At 41.3% G+C, this 21086-nt stretch overlaps 1 protein-coding gene across 8 annotated transcripts in view; it reads left to right on the top strand.

The window, feature by feature from the left end:
• The window catches only part of mecom (MDS1 and EVI1 complex locus), a 164813-nt gene that overhangs the window by 125262 nt on the left and 18465 nt on the right, over positions 1 to 21086 (top strand). For 2 of the 8 annotated variants that reach the window (XM_054794612.1, XM_054794611.1), the window contains exons 3-8: positions 10609 to 10743; positions 17719 to 17824; positions 17905 to 18018; positions 18105 to 18213; positions 18539 to 18686; positions 18814 to 18967. In XM_054794612.1, the coding sequence (XP_054650587.1) occupies positions 10609 to 10743; positions 17719 to 17824; positions 17905 to 18018; positions 18105 to 18213; positions 18539 to 18686; positions 18814 to 18967 (766 nt within the window). Of the gene's footprint in view, positions 1 to 9064; positions 9633 to 10608; positions 10744 to 17718; positions 17825 to 17904; positions 18019 to 18104; positions 18214 to 18538; positions 18687 to 18810; positions 18992 to 21086 lie in introns of those variants that run through there. The other 6 variants (XM_054794606.1, XM_054794605.1, XM_054794609.1 and 3 more) reach the window with 4 other exon arrangements.

Raw genomic sequence — 21086 nt, 5'->3', positions numbered from 1 at the left:
CACATTGTACCATCTACCTGGAACTTGTAAGGATGACGAGGAGGTGGTTCATCAACAATGTCTTTATTGCAAAAACAAAACAGGCTACCGTCGGCCGAACCACGCCAAAACATCATCATCAAACTTAACTGTCAGTCAGGACATGTCACGTTCAGGGCCGGTTGGAAATCACAAAGCTCTGTAACAAAACGTGTGAGTGCCAGGCCGCTACAGTATCCTTAAGCATGTTGAAGGATCTGATCCTATGAAAGCGGCAGTAATAACACATGGGTCTTATTGAGATGGGCAGGTTGCTATAGTGCTTTGGATTTTATTTTGTTATAACCGTTTCATTTAAGGCCCCTAATGGTTAGCATGTTAGCCACACAGTCAGGAGATCTGAGTTCAAATCTCCTCTGGGTATCTCTGTGTGGAGTTTGCATGTTCTCCCCGTGCGTGTGCGGGTTTTCTCCGGGTACTTTGGTTTCCTCTCAAAAACATGCATGTACCCCGCCGCTCGAGAGGAGCGATAGGACCCAGTTCACAATATCTGTTCTTGCTCATCCAAAAGGGAAAAAAAGCAAATCTGGAAGAGATGCTCAGCTTTGCCGTGTGTATAAGTATAGGTCTTCTGGTAAACACACACGTCATTCTCAATTCTTTATTAACACAAATGAGGCTGAATTTGTATCAGAATATATTAAAACTAAACCAAAGACATTCGTTGTAAAAATGTATGCTCAGCAGCAGCGGTGGGCACTCCCATGTAGTCAGAATGGTACAATCTTGATCACATGACATTTTCATATGATTCCACTGAGAGATTGATAGTCGAATCAGACTCCTCCGAATCGAATTGACACCCCTAATTAAGAGACCCACTCATTTTAATCTGTGAAATAGTGAAGTGCCAAATGTAAGGTTCATCTTTGAATGTACCAATAACAAGCCACCATGCCTGAGTTTAGGGCTCAGGGTGGGGCAGCAAAAGAGGTTCACTCTTCCAGTGTTTTGTTGCTTGGTTTGGAATTGGCAGTCTGAGCGCGAGTTAACAGGATCGGAATGCTTCTTCAGGGGCAGCGTAATCAGCACCAACTTCCTCTGATTCAGAAACCATAAGCTTTGCTCGCTTCTTTTGTTTTGGCAGACCTGTGCTGACAGCAGGGAGGAAGCAGCCATTCGACGGTCAAAGATGTTGAACGAGGATAAACCAGACAGGGAGAGAAAGAAGCTTGACAAACTTGGATGTGACTAATGGGTCTGTGTGCTGACGTGTGCTCGTGCCATCTATGCACCCACGTCTCTGGTCCGGTCCACTTGTGAACCATTCCTGAGTGAGAGGTTGTGTGAGGGATACTCACTAGCTGCTGCTCTGCTGGGTCAGTCATCTCCAGCTGCACGCCTGAGACGTTTGTCTTTGTTAAATGTTGTGTGACAATGAGATTTTCCAAAGTGCCACCTAGATAAAAAAGTGCATTGCGAGAGAATGTAGGGGGAACGAGAGGGAGGGGCACTCCGATAAGAGCTGAGATGGTCTGGTCATAGTCCAGCAGCCCTTCATCCGTGCCTCAGCCTAGATATATCTGCTCACACACACACTCCGTCATCACCTTTGTCTTCTCACACACACAGATGTACAATTGCACCCACTCATCATACTGTACACACACACCTCCATTCCATCACCACGGCTCCAGATCCTCCATCGATCCTCTAAGCTCACAGGACCCCCACCAGACACCTGCAAGTGATTGATCCCCAAATCAGTTCCACACAACACCAGCGCAGTAAAACCCATAACAACCCATCATAAAAGTTGATTTATCTCCAGCAAGCCCTCAGCCACACGGTTAGAATATTAACCCAAAAGTGTATGACACCTGATTGATTGGTCTGGAATTGAATAAACTCTGCGAGCATTGACGCACATGTCTGATGGGGCCATTTCAGTCTGACTCTTGAAATGTGTCATGCAATAATCCATTATGTCAGACTGGTGACTGCTGACCGGGTTTGCATGTACGCATCTGACAGTGTCGTGAAGCAGTTCATTTTCAACACAACTGCATTTTGTTATTGAAATTACAGTTTGCATGCAAAATAATGCACAAGCATTTCCATTTTCAAATGCAATTGTTTATTTGGAACCTAACTAACATAAATTTTGCATTATCTTTAAATGCAATATTGTAGGGATGTGTCATAGTGTGGAATTGATCGGTTGTTAATCAAAAACAAAATGGAGTGCAATACTTGCTTGCCGTCAATAGAGCAGCTATGGTATGGTATGGCTATGAGTAGCTATTGGAAACTGAATTACATCCACGCAGACAATCCTCTCTGACTCTCTGAAACAGCAGAACATTCATACCGTCACATTGAAAATTATATTAAAAATGAACAATTAATCATTCATTCATTCATTTTCTTCAGCTTATATCCACTTTGGGTGACAAGAGGCGTACACCCTGGACTGGTCGCCAGCAGAACACATACCTTTACATCATTTACATTTAGAGTATCCAGTTAACCAAACATGCATGTTTTTAGACTGTGGCGGAAAACCCAGACATGCATGGGGACAACATACGCCACCATGCTGTCATCAATTAAGTAATTAATGAATGATTAATTTTCCCGTAGTCAATACAGTCAGTATAACACAAGGATGACTAACTGGCGGACTGCGGTCCAAGAAAGCACCCAGACGAAGTTTTGACGGGGTGCATCTGTTTTAGACTTTACAGTACTGGTTGATCAGCTCATGCAAGTTCAGCCATCCCATGTGATGCTACTGAGCTAATCAAATCTGTGCGTTTGCTGCTGAACATTGGAACTCTAAATACAACAAAGACAGACAAAAGAGAAGTGACGTGAGTGACACGGAAGAACAAGTGAGACATCCAGGGTAGCAGGACAGACATGAGTGAGATGCGGATGAACAGGACAGCGACACAAGTTAAAGTTGCAGGAGAAGAACCAAAGTTCCAGATCTTAGCTTGTGGAAAATTTCTGTATCTATACCCATTTTAATTTTAGTTGAATACCCCTGGTATAGCAGATCTTTTCCACAATGTATTTTTCGGGATACTGACATAAATATAACTTAGAATGTGTGGTAATAAATCATTACATATTTAATGAGATGCAGAAACAACATAGTCAAGAGATGAAATCAGGATTTTGAACAAATTTGATGGATTATGATCATTTTTGGTCACTGTTGTGTTCGTGTAGTAGAGATTTAAAGTGTTTAAAGTGCGCAGCAGTGCTCCAGGTTAAATATAACCCCAGCCTAACTGAGGGACCACTTTGATGCTACTGAAAGTCAGTGAAGCCTTTAATGGGAGTCAGTCCGTGTCGCTGTATGACTGGCACTGATTTGTTGTTTTCTCAGGTAATTCTGACTTTAATCATCACCCTCTTACACTCAGCTCCTGACCTGAGCTGGCTAACCGAGCTTGTGTGGTGCTGTGGTCTCACAATCATGCTTTTATATGCTCACAATCTGTTTTCCATGTACATTCTTTCACACATTCTCAGGTTGCCCATTGCCCACATGTAAATTGCGGATAAGGAACATCCATTAGTCCCTCTTATTAGATTGTTGTAAATGTTATTCCCTTCAGAAAGGTTATACAGGCCTCCCTTGCTTGAAAAAAAGTGCAGAACCACCAAACAAAAGTAGATACAGTCTTTATATCTTTTAAAATGATTCTTATATTTATCTGTAGGAATTATGAACATTTCCACTGACTTTTATAAGTGAAATATCACTCCTTCCCAGCATTTCTTGCACATTCATCGATTTGTCGTTTTCATTTTCATCAGTTATCCGCAATATTTCAATGGTGTTTTGTTTCTCCTGTCACAATGAAGTCTAACATCTCAACCTGATAGCCGTCAACATTAAAATATTAGCCTTCCAATCGGACACGCCACAGGAAAAGCACATCGTCTCAGTATTCCATCTGCAGCTGGACTTTAAACGCCAGACGAGAGATAAACGTAATGAATGTGTGACACTTGCTCGATCTGAAGTGCCGTGTTCAATTCCATCCCGTTTTACCTCTGCTACATGAAAAAGGTCTTTTAAAGATGATATCTATGAGCGTTTTAGAGCCATTTTGTGCACCCTGAGGAGAAAGGAAACATGCTCTAATTACCATCCCCCTTTTTACTCCTTTCTCTACAGGGTTGAGAGGGGTTGGTTAAGTTTCCAGTCCATCCTGTTCATGTAGTGTGTCGTGTGCCGGTTGAATTTATGTCTGAAAAAGCTGACCTTTGCCTCTTCGGTAGCTTTATGACACTCCATGGCCCACATACAATGTGGCCCTGAATGCCAAGGCTCTGTAGATACATACAGGAAGCGTCATCTGTCTCTCTGTTTACCTGCCCGTCTATTTACCTACCTGCGTACCTAACTTTTGCATGTTTGTCACATTTAAATATGTCAGATCATCAAACAAATTTACGTATCAGTCAATGACAACACAACTGAAGACAAAATGCACTTTTTAAATGAAACGTTTTATTATTAAGGGAGAAAAAAATCCAAAGCTACATGGCCCTGTGTGAAAAAGTGTTTGCCCCCTAAATCTAATAACTGGTTGGGCCCCCCTTAGCAGCAACAATTGCAATCAAGTTTTTGCGATAGCTTGCAATGACTCTCTTACGGCACTGTGGAAGAATTTTGGCCCACTCATCTTGAACAGAATTGTTGTAGTTCAGTCACATTGGAGGGTTTTCCAGCATGAAGCGCCTTTTTAAGGTCATGTCACAGCATCGCAATCGGATTCAGATCAGGACTTTGACCAGGCCACTCCAAAGTCTTCATTTTGTTTTTCTTCAGCCATTCCGAGGTGGACTTGCTGGTGTGTTTTGGATCTGCTGCAGAACCCAAGTTGGTTTCAGCTTGAGGTCACAAACATATGGCAGGATATTCTCCTTCAGGATTTTTTTTTAGATAGCAGAATTCATGGTTCCATTTATCATAGCAAGTCTTCCAGGTTCTGAAGCAGCAAAACAACCCCAGACCATGACACTACCACCACCGTATTTTACTATTGGTATGATGTTCTTTCTGAAATGCAGCGTTACTTTTATGGCAGATGTAATGGGTCACACACCTTCCAAAAAGTTAAACTTTTGTCTCGTCAGACCACAGAGTATTTTCCCAAAGGTGTTGGGGATCATCAAAATGTTTTCTTGGCAAAATTGAGACGATCCGTAATGTTCTTTTTGTTCAGCAGTGGTTTTCGTCTTGGAACTCTTTTCGTTTTTGCCCAGTGTCTTTCTTATGGGCACTGACCTTAACTGAGGCAAATGAGGCCTGCAGTTCTTTGGATGTTGTTGTGGGGTCATTTGTGACCTCTTGGATGAGTCGGCGCTGTGCTCTTGAGGTCATTTTGGTTAGTCGGCCACTCCTGGGAAGGTTCACCACTGTTCCATGTTTTCGCCATTTGTGGATAATGGCTCTCACTGTGGTTTGCTGGAGTCCCAAAGCTTTATAAATGGCTTTCTAACCTTTTACAGACTGATAGATCTCAATTAATCTCAATTATGTTTTAACTGGGGGGCAATCAATTTTTCACACATGTAGGTTTGGATTTTTTTTTTCTCCTTTAATAATAAAACGTTTGCATCTTGTGTTGAGTTGTGTTGCCATTGACTAATATTTAAATTTGTTTGGTGATCTGAAACATTTAAGTCCCACAAACATGCAAAAAAATAAGAAATCGGGAAGGGGTAAACACTTTTTGACACCACTGTATATATGTATATGTGTGTTTTTATTTTGAAATACAGTGAATTGTCCAAAATTATTCATACACTTTTATAACCAGACAAACTCAATTAATTATTTTTAATGTTTCATTAAAATCTCTCATTACATTTTAGAGGGATGGAAACCATTGTTGATTAAATAGTTTGTTTTTGACCACTTATCCTGTCTTTGGACAAAATTGTCAGCGATAGAAATGATTTTCTAAATATAAAAAAAATGAAAATGGCGTTTTAAAAACACTTTCTAATATTATCTATCTAGCTATTTAGCTATCTAGCTATCTAGCGATATGAAACTGAAAACAGCAAAAAAGTCCGACCCCTTGGATTAAACCGATGTTTTAAAACAATGACAAGGAAATGGACATGTCGGCCAATCTGCTCTCACATGGAACTGTCAAAGGCAAAACAAACAGTGTGAACACAAAATATCCAGGTGCTAATTCAGCAAACATGCCAGGCCTGTTTCTTGTAGGCCAGAGAATTTGTCAGAAAATCATCCCTCTTGCTCTTTCTGCCGGAATGCCTGACTGACCCCCGGCAAATGAAAATAATCCACAGTAATTAGAAGTGGGCTGGTCTGGTCCTGAGAGCCCCCGGGAGGCCGGGTAAACATGGCGGAGGGGCCAGTGGAAGGAGGGGGGGGTGAGCTGACCTTGTCCACATAAAGCAGTGATTTATGAAGTGCAGGGCACAGCAGCAGGGCTTCTGTCTTCTCCCGCAGAACCAAATTACTGAGGTGGAGATTAACACACCGCTCACGACAGGCCTACTTCCAGGCCCAAGGAAACTTTTTATTTACATTTTCCTCTTTCATTTCCTCTGCTCTGTCTTAATGGTAATTGGTCTGTATGGACACTGGCTCTATCTAGACATAAAGCAGCAAGGTTGTTGTTGCATTGCGTGCTGGTGGAGCTTTTGGCTGGAGGAAAAGTTGTTGAGTCTTAAGCATTGACGAGTCAATACGCTGCTTTTCTTCCCAGTATCTCCAGGAGGTCTTCCCAATGAATAGAAGAACTATTTTATGTGGATTTGGCTGCGATGTTGAATTCTCTCCTTTTACTCGTGGCACCCTCCTATGCTGGAATGCGCTGCACGGGCCTACACAGTGTCTCCATGTGGCCTCTCGGCTGCAGCACATAGCTCGCTGGCTGGAGTCAATTTGCAGCCCTCACGGGAATCCCTCTCTTTTCTCCCATTATAGCTGACAAGGATCCAGACCTCAGCAGCAAAATCCAAATCGCTTGCATCAAAAGCATAAAAAGCACGTCATTCATGAAGCTGCACCTCAGTTCAATCCAGATATGAAGTCATTTGAACATAAAGATTGTTTACGGTCACGTATTTTATTTTCATTTTTTTGCATGACGGATCTCTTAAAACAAACAAGAAGCCTCAAGGAAAATAAGCAAAGCGCCTTTAAAGTATTTCACAGCACTTAAACACTAAACATTATCTGTACACTTAAGAGTTCCTTAAATAGGTATGAAATGCTGTGTTGTATAGCTGGAATGAATATAGCCTGAAGCTTGCATGTGCTGAGTTTGTAATGTTGATAAACAGCTTTTCCACTACAGCAAAATCATCACAGCAGAAGCGAAGAATAACTCAGATAAAACAGATCTGTCTAATCTCTGCACATCAGGTTTATCAAGGTTTAAATAAATATAAATTAGAGATAAGCCTCATAAATCTGCCCAGGTTTATGAACAAAGCGTTTTAAGACGGTCCCATCCATCTTTACAGGGTAGATTTAACAGCTTTATTGTGGCACATTCAAGTGATTATTAATTCAGGCTCATATAGTCTCCCGTCGCATAGCCAGTCACCAAAAACTGACTTATAGGGCAAGCATGCGGTTTATTGTAATTTAGTCCACAGACAAAAGCTAATTATCATTGACTTATAACCAACCCATCCTCTGTCTAATCAGTGTTAAAGTTTAGCACTACATAACGTGAAGAGGATTTCATGCAATTTGTGAGACATGTTGAGTTTTATAGACCTTTCAGTGATGCAAGTGTGTGTAAAATATCATTACCTATCACATGCTCCATTCAGAGCCATTGACGCTCACTTCAGTGGAGCACGTCATCTCCTGGCTGGGGAGAGAAGTGCAGCATGTCCCATTGTGGCAGACTTGCCACACTGTTACCCCTGTCCCCCTCCCACAAACCTAGGGTGTGCATCTTTCCTTTTCCATACATAAGAGGCTCAGAATGCTGGAAAAAAGAACCCGAAGAGGCTGTGAAGCCTTCTCAGATTACTTGTATTTAATAAACAATGCATCATAAAACAAATCCCTCATCCTGACAGGAAGAAAATAGAACAGCTCATTCGGTTTGAGCTTTCCCCAATTTATGGCTAAATTAAAAAGGCTTCCAACAATGGACAAGTCGGGGAGGAGGCAGGAAATCAATGACCGGGTGGACCAGGGTCTTTGCTCGGTTCTCAGGGAGCGCAAAACGATGGGAATCGGTGGCAAGGTCCTGCCTTATTTACACATGATTTTTTCCTGTCCTTCCTGCACATTTGCTGCGCGATTTGGCAAAACAATGGCTATTATCTGGGATGGAAGGTCAATGTCACAGAGTTGAGGCGTTATCCATCATCATCTGCAGCCCTCCTCTGCTTTATGAGCTGCCTAATAAACTCTGCTCGCTAACAACATTTGCATTCTACTTTGATTGTTGCACCAGAGAACTTCACATATTTGTCCTTAAACTGATTATTTTTGTATGTGTGCAGAGAGGGGACAACTTTCATGACATATATGTTGTCCATGAAAGATATCTGCACAAAACTGTAACATTTGACAAAGCACATGTGTGTTGTGCCTAATAATGTATGTCATTGCTTATGTTTGGAACTTGCCAAGGGCCAATAAAACGAGCCGTGGGCTGAAAATGGCCCCCGGGGTTGCACTTTGGAGACGCATTTCACTGTGTGTAGTAAATCTATTGAATTTAAGAGTTTCACTTTGTAAATTGAAGCACTTTTCAAAGATATTATTAGTGAGATGCACCTGTATAATAACCACTGAAGCCTCATGAAGATGAAGATGTGCACAATGCCCCCCTTTGATGCTTCTGTTGGTTCATGAAAGTGTGCTGGCCAGTTCATCTCTTTAGAAGCCCCTTCTCGACCCCTCTCTGACCCCGCTCAACCTCTCCAATCCAGACCCCCCTCCCCCCTCCCCGTCACTTTTACATTTTATTGCGGAGAGGAGTCGCTTCCGTCGGGGGAGACAGTCGTCTCAGACGCCGGCAGTGAGGATGGATGTCGCTATAAGAGTAAAATCACACAACCAGACGGTGCGTAAAATAAAAGGAGAGCTTTTCCAAACATCACCCTTGTCACAGAATTGATACATCCTGACCATCAGAAGAAGAGGAGGAGGAGGGGGTGTGTGTCTGTCCCGGACACCTGCGGGTGCGTCAAGACAGGAGGGGTGACAAGAGAGGAGCGCACAGTGAAAAAGTTGCAAAGCAAGTTGATGCGTCCGCCGGGGGATTGCAGACCAGCTCGTCTGTGCGTGGGACACTGAGAGACGACATGTACCAGTCACACGTGTCCGTGAAGGCAACCCAGTGATGGCAGGATAGGAGCTGCGAGACGACGCGGTGTGTGGCGGACAGTCAAGTGTGCGCGCACCGGAGAGGAGTCCACTTATCCCGGCGCTTCCAGGAGGTTGATAAACTACTTTTAAAAAAATACCTTGGACAACGCATCACAACTGAAGGGAGTGCGTTCAATAAAAAAAGACCAAGATTGATAGCGGTTGTTTTTTAAAGCGGAGTTTCCACTACTTTGCTCATTTTACCACCGCACTCGGTATCCCCAGAGGAAGGACGCGCACGTCAACGGTAAGAAGAAATCAACTTTATGAATTAAAACGTGAATATTTTTAAAAGCCCTCGCTCATTGTGGCTGCAGTGATACTGGCTTTATTAAAGACAAGGAACAAAGTCGCAGAGTCGAACAAAAGGATGCACTCGGCCTTAATAATTCATTGCGATTGTTGTTTTTGTTGTTTTTTTTTTAAATTGTCATTATTTATTATTATTATTCGAACTGGTTCATCATTCAACCATCTGTGGATTTAATGTCTGCTCAAACACAGAGAATAACGCTTAAAAATATTAACTCTTAAAAATAATGTCACCAGATTTAATTCATTCCAATCCATAACATGTCCATGTTTTAAATCAAACAAATATTCCCAATGTTTTCAATAAAAGTATGCCTTTTTTCGGATTGAGGCGTTCACGCATCGCCTTTTTGTCACAGGCCTAATTGTTGTTACGTGTCCTTAAATTGCTGCTGTTAATTGATGTGTCCTCCACTAAAAACTGTGTAAATCTACAATATTTTTTCTTATATGTTTTTTACTGTCTCTTGTGTCTGGATACAAAGAAGCTGTGAATTTAGCCATGTCTTGTTTTTCTCACATTATTATTATTATTATTATGGCCTTTTTAAAAAATAATATTTATACACCATATTCATCTTGAATATATTTTATTTATATTGCATCATGTTCCACTCAGACCTCACTTCCTAAAGATAAAAACAAATATTGAATTTGCACCATTCTGCTATATTTCTCAATGAGTCCCATGAACAAAACAACAGATTTCATTAGCAAACTCCAGCATATTCACCATTCATTTTCCTATTTCAGATGTTGCCAATTGCATTGTGTGCATGTATGCTTTAGTGACTCCCAACGTTGGAGTGTTATTTCTCAGTGGGAGGTATAGGTGGTACACAGTAACTTGAACTGATACTCATCACAGTCTGATATCTCTTGTCTCATGTCTTCTTTGCTGTCTCTCCCAGATCTTGGACGGGGCAGGCCATGTCAAATTTTGCCTGGATGCCAGCAAGCCAGATATCGGGAGCTGGCTGAAGTACATCCAGTTTGCCTCCACTGCCAAGCAGCATAATCTGACAGCGTGCCAGATAGATGATCAGGTATGTGCGGACAAATGCAGAACAACCTGCAATAAATATATGCTAAATTATATGATTAGATGAGAGCTAAGAACTTTTAAGTGCCATGATTTTCCCAACACACACACACACACACACACACACACACACAAGAAGACTGCAGAAGGCCTTGCTGTATTTTCTACTCACTGTCCTGCCTGCTGTTGTCCTAAAAGGTGTTATTGTGATCCAAGTCAGATAGTCCCATGTGCGGCTGGCCCACCCTGCTCTCACTTCTCACACACACGCACACACACACAATGCAGTGCACTGCAGACACTCCATGCTATCAGCGTGTGTTTTCATTCTGTAATTGTATGCTGGCTTCTGCCGTGCGAGGACCACAGGGAAGGATCAGAGGCGGCCCGTCGAGATGATATTTCCCCACACTTCCCTGTCACGCTTGCGATATAAACTCTTAGATATGTCAGGAATGTCACAGTCTTTTGCTGCTCACCTGGCTGTGCACTAATGTGCTCACATGGGGGTCTGTTCATCTCTCTAATCCCAGCCACACTCGAGTCTTTCACAGAAGGGGATGGTGGCTGAACGAGAGACTAAACTTTACCTGACACGCGTGTGGAGCATCCCGCGGCATGACCTGTGTGAAAAAAGGGAAATTTAAGCTCCGTGCTTGTTGTTACCTCTCAGTGAGGAGTCACTGTATACAGCAAAAAAGTTTGGGATGTAATACAAAGATGCAGGTTAACTTATACCACGCTGTGCTAGATCATCTATTTGCAACAGCTGTACGATAATAAAAAAGTGACTGGTTGAACATTGGTCAAGGAAGAAATAAATCACTATGACCCTAATGGAACTGTCCATCCCCAATAATCATAGTGGTCCTGCCTTCAGTTCACCATCCTTCATGGACCAGGAAGTAGCCAACTGACTAACAAGCTAATTGTGGTCCAATACTTGTGTAAGATAAGAAGGGATGTGATGTATAACGTATCTCTGGTGTAACTAAACCTTCAGGAACTTCTCCATAACACATCTTTTCAAAGGATAAGCATCCCCTCCAGGTCCAGTCCATGTTCTGTTAAAAGACACAAGGTGTCTGGAATCACTTGGCCTCTCTCTGTTCCAAGCGACAGGCAGACAAACAAGCAGAGAGAGAGCTGTGTGCGAGGTGTGACTCGCTGTCAACACTGTGGTTCTGCTCTGGTGCCCGTGTAAGACTCCGGCAGGTCTCGGACATGGCTGTGATGAGGTGATTGTTAACTATTACACACTGTCACAGCATGGCACAATGTGCCGTCTTTAAGCCTTCCGGCCAACATTGGTGTTTTTGAAAACACACTGTAGCGGCTCACAATGCCTGTCTGTATGCTCAAAATGAATAGACTTAAATGTGGGGTGGTCTTGCAAAGGCCCTGTCAGTTTTTGGTGCTCCGTGCGCTTAGGAGGGCTTTTTGTGCGTGATTTTTATCAGCATCGGTGCACATTCACGCATTTAATACTTGTTGTGAGTGTGAAAAGTGCGAGCTGCTGCATCCGTTTTACCGTGTGCATTCAGCATCAGTGCAAGACAGGGAACTGTTCATTCTGGGCCACAAATGGTAAATTGCACAATAGCTGAGTCCAACAGGTTTTTACAACCACAGAAAAGTGCTGAGTCTGAAACCACATAGGACACACATAACACACACATGCTTGTACCACCACCAGATTTGAACATAAGAGCCTGAGTGGGCTCCACAGACTCACACTTGCTGCTAAATCTCTTCTAAGAAGTGGATTTAAACCAATCCAGTGCAATGCCTTGAACGGAGATAATTTGCTGTGTGATTTATATGACGACAATGTCATACAACCTCAGCAATTTCCAGGTGTGTTGGTCATTACGGCTCACTCACAAGCTCCAATTCAGCCCTGCCAGTGTGAAAGTAAAACTGGCCTCCATCCTCTTATTTCTGACCCAGTTCTGTTTACCATAAAACTTTATGGCCAATCTCAGGAGGGTGAGTGTGTGAGTGAGGAAGGAATGAGTAAGGAGAGAAGGGAAAAGAGCTTGTTTTGTCTGGTTGGAGAAACTCTTTGGGATTCTTGTCCCACAGTTTCCATTTAGCTCCGGCATATAGTGAATCAGATGTGAAAGCATCTTCAGAGAGAAAACAAAGGCGATGACATGACCGGCCACAATATTAGGTACAATGCGCTACCAAATGAGATCAAATCCAAGATAATAATGCTCATGCTGTCAGTGACAATTAACATGATAGGTTAAATGAGAATTTGGAGAAATGAATTGTTAAATCTTCTCAGTAGTTAAATTTGGTCATGGCCTGTCAAGTGAAAATGAACTATTGGCAAAATTAACCCTCCATCTGTGAAATAGTTGTTTTAATAATTTAACATTAATTTCCAAGATTTTTCCACATGTATAACAGTATTTTGATAATTTTTTGACCCAATTGTTCTTCACAAATTAACAAAATGCTTTGCAACTAAAGAAAAAATGTTCTACTTAACTTTGAAAAAGTAACTGAATCATCAGCGCCTCTGCTGGTTGTAGCCAAGTTGTGCACTCAATTTTGCCCTCAATTTTGCCCTCATTGCATCACAACTTGATCATTCAACAATCAATACCACTCCATCAGAATGCTTAAAGATGAACTACTCAACTGCAAATGATTAAATCACAGTTGATATGACGATTTTATACACCCACTTTGAACCATGAGCACTACGTGAAACTAAACAGAAAGAATGGAAGCTTGTCATTGGATTTTGAAATTATTTCAACATGCCTTAACTCTGTACTGAAGAAAAACATTCCACTGAATGTTCTAATCTGTGGGAGGTTACATTTACAGCAAAAACACACAATTAATCACAACAATTAACCGGGCATACTATTTAATCATTACCATTAGCCTTTGGCTTACTGTACTATGAGTTTAGTGTCAGTGTTTGACAATCCATCCCATAATGCTCTTACTCCCTTGATGTCCCCATTGGCTTACTGATGCATTAAACGAGGCCGCCACTTGCATAGAAGCCTCCGTGAGCAGTGTGTTTTGTCGTTAAGATAATGGGGGCAATTAGCGCTTGAAAACCTTCCACTCTCCTCCATGTAGTGCTTCAACTGGGAGGCAAATGGATTATTAGTGTAATTAACAGCATCCAACATGCCCTTAAAGAACCTTTCATAAGACACAATAGAGGGATATGAATGTTAATCTTGTTTGCTCTGTTGATTCTCACTTAGTCTCGAGTGGGGGCACTTCACAATGGGTGTCACTCACTGGAGGTGAAATTAAGCAATCGATGAGATAAGAGCTGAAAAAAAATGGTTGTGGAAAATATTTTTTGTTATAATTAGGGCTGTCAAAAACAACTCGTTAACGGCGGAAACAGAAATACTTAAATAATTAGATTAACATTTATGAACTTAATTAACGCATGTGCGTCATTTCAAGCCACGCCTCTCACACAGAGTCGTGTGATTCTGTGTGAACGCTACACTGTGCCTGTGATGCTCTTTTAGAACTTCATTCGGACCTGAACACATCGCCAGCAGTGCCATTCCAACACCATAAATGTATCTCCAACTCGCAAACACAGCTCTCCGTCCACCCTCATTTGTGCGTCCGCTTCCTCATTCTCACCACACTCGCGTGAGGCGTGTTCGCAGACACTCTGAACTCCAAACATTGCAACAAAATCTTTGTCTGAGTGGTCCAAGGAAAGAGAAAGACAAAAAAAATAATAAGTGGATATTCTTATCACTAACACTCAAAGTAACTGACTCTTGATGTAAAACATAACCATTGAACTGTTCTATTGTACTATATATAGTAGTGATGAGCAAGTACACCACTATCTGTATCTGTAGCTCTTCACCCATCTAAATGATCTGTATCCAGGTCTGTACTCGGAGTGGACGGGGCATCAACCAGAAGTGGGTGTGGTTTAACTGAAAATGGGTGGGGCTTAAATCTGTACATCATTTTAGTCTGAAATTGACATGGATTGATCAGAAGTTGCTATATTTATTGTTTATCATTCAGTTATGTGTGTACTGTGTATGTGCGTAAGTTATCTGTAAGACTATTACTTACTGTAATTGTTTTTGAATAATCTGTGTGAAGTTGGTGATTCATGCAAACATCCAGTGATGGCAAACAGGAAAATAATCTGTCAGCTTTGTTCACTGTGTTTTTCTCAAAAGCATCGCGTACAGTACTACGAGCAAAGTTTTCCAACTGACTTTATATCACCAGCCAAATTAGAAGCAAGCAGACAAGCTGTGTGCGACTGGCCAATCACAGAGTGTGAAGAGTAAATACATAAGCAGTTACCCAATAAGGATTTTCCCTCACCACGATTACGGATAAGGACGAGCTGTACTGGTTTCATGCTCGTACTCAGCAAAAATGCATTATCCGTAATGGATACTCATCTAAAATGAGTACTGGGCTATTGCGTGGTGTCTTGTGTGTGAAGGTTGATTTAAATTTCCAGTTAATTTGGAGCTGTTAATACACAGAAATACATATAATTGTGCCCTGTCATTTATATATTATATATTGTTATATATATATATATATATATATATATATATATATATATATATATATATATATATATATATATATATATATATATATATATATACAGTATATATATTGTTAATAAAATACAATAAAAAATGGGCATAATTCAGACATAGTTGCAAATGGTGATTAATCATGATTAATTCATTTGGAAACTGTGACTAACCTTATTACATTGTTTAATCATTTGACAGACCTATTATAATGGATTTTTGTTATTCTTGCTGATTAAAAAAAGTCAGATGATGCTTCAATGGTCAAAAACAAGCAGCATGTGTTTGTTGACTGCAGCATGTTTGTTGTTCCTTATCATGATGGCAGCTCTTTATTGCATCAGAAAGATTAAAACACCATACCAATTATTGAAAGTACTTCCAGTTTGTTGGCCTTACATATTTTTCAAATAAACGGTTTGGTGCACGCTGTTAAAAACGCTTGTTATTTCTACCTTTGTTCAGGACATTCATTCATATTGGGATCTTTTCTATAGCAAGAAACCACTGGTGAATAGCATACCTGTCAAATGAGTGTGAGGAGTCAACCAACAGGGTGTAACCAGGGAAAATGTGACTGCGTTTACATTGAATCACTAATGGTGTCAAGGTAACCAAGTCATCATAGCTGCTCATCCACTTGTGGTTGTAACCTGTGATGGGGATAAAGTGTTCTCCAATGCAGTAATGCATTTTACTAAAAAGCTATTTGTGTTTTAATAAAATAGAGTAAATTGTATAAACAGACTTGATGCAATGATGACTGGACTGTCACTGTGAGCTCCACTACCCCAGTTATCTTATCTGTAGAACAACATACTAATTTAAGCCACTGTCAGACCACAGGCGGTCAGTATGTGTGACCATGACATATAAGGGATGACCTCCAGATCAAACAGCGTGTCTTCTGTTCTGGAATGAGCCACTGCCAGTGTGTGTGTGTTCACTGTTTGTCTGTGGTGGCCCACTGGGAAGAGGTGGAGCTGTTAGGGAAATTCCTCAAGTGTGCCTGCACATGTGGTGGTGCATTTACTGCCATGCCACCTCAAAATGGAAATGCTTGTGCAAAAGTTATTGAGCCACTATAAACTGCACTAATGGGATAAGGAGGTCATAGGCTCCAAATTGTTGTTACTCGTGTAGAACTTTGGTCTTGGTCAATACGTAGTGCTGCTTGTTAAATACACAGAGGCACATCTAAGGGTGAAGACGATCCGTTGTTTGGGTTTAACATTTTTTTCCCCGTTGGAAATAATGGAAATAGGAATGGACAGTATTTTTAGTAACATTTAAAATATTACAAGTGTGCAGGTTAACCACTGCAAAAGTGCAGTCAGGTCACAGAAGAAGAGTAAACTGTAAACTGAACTGAACTGAACTGTAAACTGTAACCTGTAAACTGAAATAGATGTGCACCGCTTCAAAAGTGAGTCCGCTTATTTCACTTAATTTCCGGTATTTCCAGTATATATATAGTATATATATATATATATATATATATATATATATTTCCAGTATATAGCCCTTGTTTGTTGAAGCTGGTCCTTCTTCTGGAGTAAATGCCACAAAGAGAAAACTGCAAAACACATCAAAAGTGTTGATGCTTTGATTCGAAGGCTTTCTGAGGTATATGCTGTGATTTCGCGCAATATAGTGACATCTTGCATGATGTCATACATGATCGAGGTCTGAACTGTGTTGCTTTCTGAAAAAAATGCGTCAAATTCCGAATTATACAACCTCAGAGGCCTTCAAATGTACAGGATCCACTGTTGCTTGTTATACTGAATGTATGGACTTGCATCATACCTCAGTGTGTAAAGGTCTAGAATTATTTCAAAATTATAATATTTTATCTTACAAGGGTGCTGCTATAGAAATATTTTGGTTTCCTCAATTGTCGCAGTCATACATCAGGAAAAACATGATTAAACACCCCTAAGCATGTCACAAATGTGACCGTGTCCGAGATTGTTTTTAACTGGCTATTGTTTTCGACCGACAGGAAGTGCCACAGCACCAGCGTCTTTCAAATGATTCTTTTAAATCCCCCTTGCATATTTAGACATGCTTTTCCTGATGCAACCCTGGCCGGGAATCAGACCCATGCCCTCTGCCATGAAAGGCAGAAGCGTGTACATTACACCACCAGGGATAGATTTGACTTCTTTTTTTTATTTATGTATCATTAATGCCTTGGTACAATATCGTCATACATGTGTTTATCATGTATGATGCATTTAAACATCTGCAGGGACAAGTTGCATGTTTGTTAGTGTAAAAAGTCACCACTCCAGCTTTCCATTGCAATGGGTATGTGCAAAGTAAAGCCCAACATTGGAAGATGGGTTTATTTCCATGTGACATAATAAAGAATCTTGTCATTTTTCCTGTTTCAGATCTTCTACAAAGTCACTCGAGAGATTTTCCCCGGTGAGGAGCTTCTACTTTTCATGAAGGCTGAAGAGTATTCATGTGATACCATCATGGCGCCTGACATTCATGGTCTGCATCATACTCACTCCACACACATGATGTTGCACATTGTGACAATCATGCTCATGTTGACCCTACACTCGGTGCAGAGGAGAGGCAGTACCGCTGTGAAGACTGTGACCAGCACTTTGAGTCCCGCAGCCAACTACTGGACCACCAGATGCAGCAGTGTGGGATGCCCCCCTCATCCTTCCTTAATGCAGGTTCGCCCATCCTAGATGTATTTGGACACATACACTTATAGTGATCTTTTCTTAACTACTACGCCGTACTTGTCTCCTGCGTCTAGGAGATGACAGTGACACTGCCCAGGAACCTCAGGACCTCCGACCCCTCCACTTGTCTCATGATCTTCATGAGTGTAAAGAGTGTGATCAGGTCTTCCCGGATATCCAGAGGTGACTTACTTCTTCAAAGTACTTAGCATACTCATGGAGGTGTTGCTTTATGTAAATATTTGACTTATTATCCTGATTATTCGGTGTCTGGACAGCAAGTTAAGTTTTTAACTGTGTGCTGGGTTGCCCCTGCAGATGTTACTGCACTCACTTATTCAGCATCCAGTCAGGTTTCTCCAAAGCCATCTCCTCTAAGGGGACATACTAACATGAAATGGCATTTAGTCTTTGATGCATAGCTTGCTTGAGGATTTTGACAGTTTCTGCGAGAATTCCTTTAACTTCTTGTCCCTCATTGTTATAATTCTGTCTTGGCTTCCTGCAGTTTGGAAGCTCACTCTCTGTCCCACTCTGAGGAGAGAGAATATAAGTGCGACCAGTGTCCCAAGGCCTTCAACTGGAAATCAAACCTGATCCGACATCAGATGTCGCATGACAGCGGCAAGCACTATGAATGTGAAAACTGCTCAAAGGTAAAGTGATGACTTTTGGGGGGAAAAGTGTGATTATATGCTCTTTGCTTTCGGTTTTTGGTGTGCCGGTCTGTGTGACTTTGGTAGCTCGTAAAACCCCTGTCTTTGTGGTTCCTTTCCCCAGCAGGTGTTCACAGACCCCAGTAACCTTCAGAGGCACATTCGCTCACAGCACGTCGGGGCAAGGGCCCATGCCTGTTCCGACTGTGGCAAGACATTCGCAACGTCGTCGGGGCTTAAGCAGCATAAGCACATCCACAGCAGTGTCAAGCCCTTCATGTGTAAGTCACTAAGACCCTACCTATGTAAGTCTCCTCAGTATATTACCATAATAACAAATAACATGCTTGTGCAACTAGAAAACATGTTCTTGTTTTACTTATTGTAAAATTGTATTGTTCCATGGTATATTCATCTTTAGAGTGGTACTAGTATTACTTATGTGAAGAGAAACGCCCATAGGCACACAAATATGTTGTTGATTTTTTAATTAACATGTAATTGGACCCACTTTCACTCGGTCTAACTCAACTGACCTAGTCTGACCTAGCTTTGACATGACTGAGACCCTCTCTCTCTCTCACACACACACACACACGCACATGCACACACACACACACACACACACACTTTTTTGCTCTTGTTAACTCCAGAAAGACACATTTTGACCTTTCACACTCTCCTTCCCCTAAAGCATTATGACCTTCACCCTGCGCCTCTTCTCTGTTTCACTGGAAGCATGTGAAAAGCAGGACGCCCACACCAGATCCTATACTCCTTTTCAATCAACACGTATTAACATACACATATATACACAGGTCGGGGTGACTGCATCCCGACTGCAGACCCTTGACGCCGCTTTCTGTCCCCCTCCCCATCCACACCATTCTTCACAAATAGCAACCACATGTACTGATATCCTCTTTTCCCATTTGCTGTAATCAAGAGGAAATATGTATGTTTAAATACGACTAATGGTTTTGTGAAAAACAACATAATACATCCCCAACTATACCAGGCCAGGGTGGTTCATGTGTGTATGAAACATGTACTGTATATACATTGTATGAAATATGTACTACATACATAATGTATTTTTATGTTTGTATGTGTTTTGATGGCATCACACATAAGAGTTTAGCATGAGTCCCTGTCACTGTATCCTTTCCATGGCCAAAAGATACAGGTACACCACCAAGCTTTTATTCTCCTTGCTACTTTAACTTCTCAACACCCTGTGGAATCTTGTTGTCAAAAGACAGCCATGTTAGCAACATTTATATTTTCCTTAGCTTTATAAATCATTATGGGTAAAGATGCTCGATATTGGCTTTCTTACCAATCGATATCTGATATACTGATATTGTCCAGCACATTGTTACTGATACTGATATCACCTGATACTGTTTTAGGCAGCAGCTCTTCCACCAAATTAATGTCTCGTCACACGCTGTGTAATGAATGAACGCAAATTAGTATTCGTGCAAAAAAGGCAAACACTACAATATGCAATGTAAGTTATAGAGAAAGTGCCAAAACATTTTGTCTCAAAGAAAATAGTCATTAAAAAAATCCTGATCAATAGTCAACTAAAACAACCTGTCTTATCTACATACTATCAGCATGTAAGTCAGGTTAGTCTTAATAAATTCACAAATAACAATCCAACTAAATAAGGCTGGAAGCAAATTTGGAAAGCTGCATATTTCTATGTGGCACAAACATCTGTATAAGAACAGAGTAAAGGGCAAAGTGTGAAACTCTGGACTAACACAATATATGTACAATTATGAGGGCTCATTTAGCACGTCTCCGCCGATCGCCTGCATTGGCTGCATGTGATTCTTCCTAAGGTGTGATATTGTATTAAAGAGAGACACCTTACTCCCCCTTCTCATTGCTTTACAGTCTTTGCGAACTACAGATCTGCAATCCAAAGGCACATCTTGGAAATAATTCCAGACCGCGAACATACAGAACTAGCAAGCTTGTTGCTGTGTGCCGCATGACGTCGTGACTCACGTGCCGATATTACTGGCAGAAAAAACGAAACTGATATAAACCGATGTCTCATTTTTATGCATCGGACATCCCTGATTGTGATGATAATCAAATATTCTGATGTGCCTCGACAACAGCATAACTGCATACTGGTAGCAACACATCAAGGCGCGTAGCTTCCCTTAATGGCTGACTATATGTATTCTAACAGAAAGACAAAGAGCCGGAGAAAAATACAACAATTACTTGGTCATAACTCCCTTGTGAATTTCAGTACACTGAAGTGTAGTAAATATTGTTGACAGACTAAGATAGCAGATAGTGGCTCAGACAGTCTCACAAAAGCATACTTGAGTTGACGGTGGGAAGGTTACAGTCCACAGGATGACAGGGACCCAG

This window comes from Dunckerocampus dactyliophorus, chromosome 12 (genome assembly GCF_027744805.1).
Source record: "Dunckerocampus dactyliophorus isolate RoL2022-P2 chromosome 12, RoL_Ddac_1.1, whole genome shotgun sequence".
NCBI lineage: Eukaryota > Metazoa > Chordata > Actinopteri > Syngnathiformes > Syngnathidae > Dunckerocampus > Dunckerocampus dactyliophorus.
Note: the sequence above shows the minus strand (reverse complement) of the source record. Positions and strands in the feature narration are given on the sequence as shown.